The 6,000-nt window shown below is 36.0% G+C and overlaps 1 protein-coding gene across 1 annotated transcript in view; it reads left to right on the forward strand.

Annotated features, from left to right (window-relative positions):
- The window catches only part of LOC129232591 (sodium/potassium/calcium exchanger 4-like), a 35,447-nt gene extending 33,803 nt beyond the window's left edge, over nucleotides 1-1,644 (forward strand). Inside the window, exon 10 of the mRNA XM_054866724.1 lies at nucleotides 248-1,644. Coding sequence (XP_054722699.1) covers nucleotides 248-573 — 326 coding nt within the window. The 3' untranslated portion in view covers nucleotides 574-1,644. The remainder of the gene's footprint in view (nucleotides 1-247) is intronic.
- The last annotated feature ends 4,356 nt before the right edge of the window (nucleotides 1,645-6,000 follow it).

The raw sequence follows: 6,000 nt of genomic DNA on the forward strand, positions 1-6,000 counted from the left end.
CCGCTCATCATTGCACCGCTGTATCCCATAATTCCGACTTCAATTTCATCTCCTTTTTACCATAGACGGAGCCTCTCTATGTAAATTTCTTTATGTGGAGTTTAGGGTTAATCCACTGGTGTTAGGGTTACCAGTTGAAGTATCAAAACATCAGCAAACAGACAATGGCTTCGTTCAAATGTAGAAGCAATTTTCAACCGTTATACCTTGACTTTCTACTTCTAACATAAGGCTTTGTTCCCTGCAGGTCTGGGCAACATGGCCCTCTGCAACCTGATCGGCAGCAACATCTTCGACATCCTCTTCTGCCTGGGCGTGCCCTGGCTGGTCAAGACGCTCCTGAACGGGGAGACCCGGTCCCTGGTCATCAACAGCTCGGCCCTCACCTACACAACCCTCATCCTGCTGACCGTGGTCATCCTCTTCTACCTCACCCTGGCGACCTGCAAGTGGCGACTCAACTGGCGATACGGCGTCGTCGCCTTCGTCCTCTACGCCGCTTTCCTCGTCATGGCCTCCATCTTCGAGAGCAACGTCTTCGGGGACTTTAACCCTCCCACGTGCGCCAGCTGACGAAGGTAGATCTCCGCATGCGCAGTCAGCATTTATCGTCGCGGGTTTCGAGCCACGTGTCCAGATTCGTGTGTCCAGACCGGGTAGAAAAAGGTTTCCAGATGTACCGGGGGGGGGGGGGGAATGGGGGGAAAGTTAAAAAAGTTACCTTTCACAAAATGAACAAATTGAAAATTTGTTTTGAACATTAAAGACATAGAAACGGAAAAAATCTATTTTATAATAAAACTTGCATTGAAACATTATCATTTTTTCCTTTCGTAAAGTAAATTTGTAACTTTAATTTTTAAAAAAAGTGGAATATTTCCACTTAGCCGCATGTATGAGGCTAAACGAAAAATAAAATAATTTTCTAACAAAATATTTTTTTTTTCTGTTTGATTTTAAAAAATATTTTTCAGCAAATAAATAAACGAATAAATGAGTAAATGATAAAACAATAAACGAACAAATTAATGTGGGAGAAAAAAAATAAATGAGTTAACAGTTTAGTGAATGAATAAGAAAAAATTCGCATGAATGAATAAATAAGTGAATTCAAAAAAGAATACGTTACGGATTTAATAAATTAATAAATAAGTAAACGAAATGTGCTTTTTTACTTTGCCCCGCGTGTACTTCACAAATTGTATTAAACGTTTAAAATCAAAGCATGAACAATATTAATTAAAAAAGTACATTGCAGTACTTTTTCGTTTATGCAATGGACACCAGTAGGTCTTAATTAATCCTTGAAAAATGTTAATTCAAAAACGTAATCATTTTATAATAGCAAAAAATTATTTTTGATAAACCACAAAATATAACAATTCATGTGTCAAATTTTGAAAAGATTTCGTGTTACATATACAGTAGAACTCCAACTATTTAACTTCGACCACCCGAATCAACAAATTGAAGTTCTGGAAAGTGGAATGTCGGAAAATCAGACGAAGTGAGAAGTAGGAAGAAGTCACGACCGCAACAATCCGGTGCTTGAATTTTATGGATGTATGTTTGGTTTTAGCTCTCTTACGTTGTTTGTCTTTCTTGCTTTTTGTATGAGTTTCTGTGGTGAAATAAATGTTAAATTTTTTGCAAGCGCTTTGACTATCTTCATTTACACTTATTTATGCAGTTTTTAAAACTTTTTTCATAATGATTTTTTTTTTTGAGCAATCACGATTGCTTATTGTTCTCATTTGACTGTTTTGAATTCCTATGATTTTATTTTCCCACCACCTTCCTCTGCCAGCACCACCGTCGCGTCGACCGGCCTCACGATGCTGCTCCTCTTGCGAAAACCGTCTCCAGGTTGCGTCCATATCCTACACACACATACACACACACCTACACAAACACACACACATTCACACACTCATGCCTGCACACTGACACAAACACATATGCCTATGTACACACACACACGCGCGCGCATACAGACACAGCACTGCATACACAACACGCACACACATGCGCCTACACAAACACACACGCACATTCATACACACACACGCTCGTGATTGCGAAAAACATAATTTGAATTCAGGATGCCAAAAATTCAAATTTATATATATATATATATATATATATATATATATATATATATATATATATATTAATGGTTTTTGTTCTTTGGACACAATGAGAGAAAATTTTCAGCCTAGAGCACAAAAGTAAGAAAACGATGCAAAATGGAAGGCACGTCATATGGGGTTGTTTCCAAAAAAAGAACCAAAAGAAGTCAAAAGAACTACTTTTACTCACTGAAGTTGGCAGAATGAGCAAAAAAAAAAAAAAGTAACATGGAGCGAGGAAAAACTTTTATTTTCAAAACGTTTGATTTTAATTTTTTTTTATATGTCCAATTTTTCCAACAAGGCGTGGTCTTCATGACGTCACAAGGGATTCACTTTGGCGCATTTCCACTGGCGCGCTGAATGCTTACCCTTGCTGTCTACCGCGTTTCCAGGTTATGATAATTCAGAAGCGAATTAAATTTTGCGCACTGCGCTTGCTGTCAACCCTATCGTTGCCAGTACATGTGAATAAAGATGCGAATTAAATATTACGCTCTGAGCTATTGGCATCGGTGAATGGCATTTCATCACTTGTGATGCCATGTGCAGAAGCGTAATAAATGAAATTGAATTTGCGCAGCGAGTAAAATAACTGTTTAAAAATATTAAACCTTGTCAAATTATTTTAAACTAGTAGTACCCGCACGGCTTTGCCCGTAATAGAAAAATTAAAAGGTCTTTTGGTTCGCCTGTATATTTACAAATAATGTATAGTGAATTTTCTCACCAATTGGCTTCTATCTATGTTACGGTTCCACGTTATAATAATTTCATATCTCGCCAATTGGCTTGTGCCCATGTTACGGTTCCACGTTATGATAATTTCGTAATTTACTCGTTCATCTTATGATAGTTTTGGTCCTAAAATTGGAATAGAAAAAGAACCACATCGAATTTTCGAAAAATCTCTTCGAGGTGCACACCCCCATGCTACAAACTAACTTTGTGCCAAATTTCATGAAAATCGACAGAATAGTCTAGGCGCTATGCTCGTCACAGAGATCCAGACAGCCTCCAAATAGATATTCAGCTTTATTATTAGTAAAGAAAATGGTCAAATGCTACGTTTTTAAGCATGCTCTTTCAGAAAAAAAAAAAAACTTTTAAAATTTCGGAAACGACCCCATTGGTACCTTCAGGATATAACTTGGTCCATCACTGATTTGCCGTCAAAATGAGGTGTCAAATCCAGTGTCAGCTTTTGTTTTATCTTGCTTGTGTAGATGCGATTTCTTCCGACAACCTATGTAAAACTGTCTTTACAGCATCGAACGGCAGCATTGCAGAGCGCATGTCTCACTCTGGGTCATAAAGGCGCCCATATGGGGGGGGGCGGGCATTTGGAGGCTCAAGCCCCCCCCCCCCCTTCTCCCTTAGAAATTAGAACTTCCTTGCTTTTAATACTTCATTCTTTGTAAAAAATTTAAAAACATTTCTTCTCTATTAATTAATGAATAAGTTATTAAAAATTTCAAATTTTAATAACTCTAATCTGTACTGAAATTGATTTCTATGGGGAAAATATCTGCCCCCCCCCTTAAAATTTTGCATATGGGCGCCCTTGCTCTAGGTGCTGATGCTCCCTGGGGTGCCGTGCCATAGGAAGAGGCGAGGGATCGCGCGAAGTGTCCATTGTATCAATATACAGTCGAACCTCCATATATCGAACTTCCACATATCGAAATTTTCCATATATCGAAATCCCAGCCAATTTCTATGTTCATTACATAGAAAAAGTGTTTCTATATATCGAAAAAATCTCGATATATCGAATTTTTTTTCGAGACATTCGTAGATTTTTTTTTTTCCACTTTAGACTTTGTCTCATGAAAAATGAAGGTTAGAGGAGAAAATTATGTTCCCTAAATGTTTGCTACGAAACTCATAAGGAATCTGGGGTTGAGGGGTGTGTAGAAAGGTCGTTGTTTCGTTCTGGAGTTCCTAAATTCACTCAAGTTTATTTCAAATCTTAGTTGTATGTAAAATCAGTTTCAAGTTATCCCTATTGTCTGTTGATTATCATTTCCAGTCTTTATAGATGCAGTAAAAATCATTCAAGTTAAATAGGCTGGTTTTTTACTTTTTTCTCGATTACATTGTCAAAACGAAAATCCCCTCATGTTGCGGATCAAGTTGAATTGCCGAAGAATGAAGATCTATAAAGACTCAAAAATGTCATTTCTATTATTTTTTTAATGATTAACTTTCATTCATTTCGATGCTCGTATAAATTAGAAATTGGATTTCATTCACGAAAGTTTTAGTTTTAATGTTTTAGGAGATTTTTAAGATAAAATAAGATTGTTTCTATATATCGAAATTTCTATGTATCGAATTTTTTTCCGACAATTTGCTACTTCGATATACGGAGGTCCGATTGTATATTTAAGATGGGTGTCAAAAATAAGGTCATATACACCAATAAGGTCATCCCCTCAAAGATGTAGCATAGTAAAATTTGCTAGATCGTGACTTCATCATCATCAGAAACATTAACTGATGACAAAGTGTAATCAACAAGCAGTTTCTAATTACCTGGTAACAGAAACCAGGTAACAAAAGTTATTACAGAAGAGTGATATCAAAACTAATTAACCTTATTTTACGGTAAGTTTCATTTCTACATGGATTACTGTAGGTTACTGGTATGAAAAAATTATTTATCGTTCTTGAAGCTTAAATTATGTTTCAAATAAGGCTAAAACGGCTTTCTTTGTTAAAACTGTAAAAAACATTTAAATTTTCAATTGTTCAATTTAGTTTTTAACAAGCTGCATTGCCCGGCGTTGCCAGGTCTACCTTGAAAATAAAAATCAAGCCGTAAAAAAATAAATAAAAAAAAACCATCATGATTTCCCTTCCAAACAATGACGACAGATATTAAAATACTTTTAAGAAATTAAATCTAGAAAGATGGATTTAAAATGCGTAACCATGGAAACACAAAATAAAATAAGTTTAAGGACTTAAAATGCGAAAGAAAATGGTTCACAATTTGAATGGAATCGAGGTTTCTTAAACTTGATTTAAAAAGGCTTGTAACTTTTTCTCCTTTCGAGATAAAAGCCTATTTTTTCGACCAAAGGTCGAGTTAGATCTGGAGTAAAAAAGGTCGCTTTTTCCAATGGTATCAAAAAGAAAGCAGTGGGACAATTCCTTCACTTTTTATTGATTTATTTAATGAAGAAAGTAGTGCCTAAATTTCAGCTAAGCCTAAAAAAAATTCGAGATAAAAACGCAAATAGCTCCCGCTTTAATAAAGTTAGAACGTTGAAACAAATTGCGTAGAACGCGGAAAATTCTACCCTTTCTAACGATATGTGATATTAATATGTACAAGTAATTTTTCACCCCCATATTTGAGAATTTATGTGAAAATTGGACGTAAATTGGAATAAAAGAACTATTCATCGAATTTTATTCGAACCGGTTTGCAAACCTTTTCAGGACTTAAAGGAACAAAGTGTGAACATTTCAGCGCAACCGGCCGGGTAGTTCTCGAGTTTTGCGAGTTCAAACACACAGACGCTTTTTGGGGACTTCACTTTATACTATGTAGAGATGATTCATCTGGTGAGCATGTAAAAGCTGGAGCCAGTTCAATTATAAACGAGCGAGAGACTAGGTTATGAATCTCAGGGTCGTCTTATTTGGTGCACCTTCCTTATATATAATAGGGATGGACTGGGGTGCAGTAAAGAATTTCTAATTTTTCAAACGGTGCCGCTATTCGAAAACATTTGAGAACCCTTGATTTGAACTACTTCCACCCTATGTACAACTTTTACATAGATGCATTCAAAAACCCAATATTGTTTGGGACCAATATTGTTGATTGTTGAGTTTGAAAAAAAAAAAATGAAAAAAA

This window comes from Uloborus diversus, unplaced genomic scaffold (genome assembly GCF_026930045.1).
Source record: "Uloborus diversus isolate 005 unplaced genomic scaffold, Udiv.v.3.1 scaffold_13, whole genome shotgun sequence".
Taxonomy (NCBI): Eukaryota; Metazoa; Arthropoda; class Arachnida; order Araneae; family Uloboridae; genus Uloborus; species Uloborus diversus.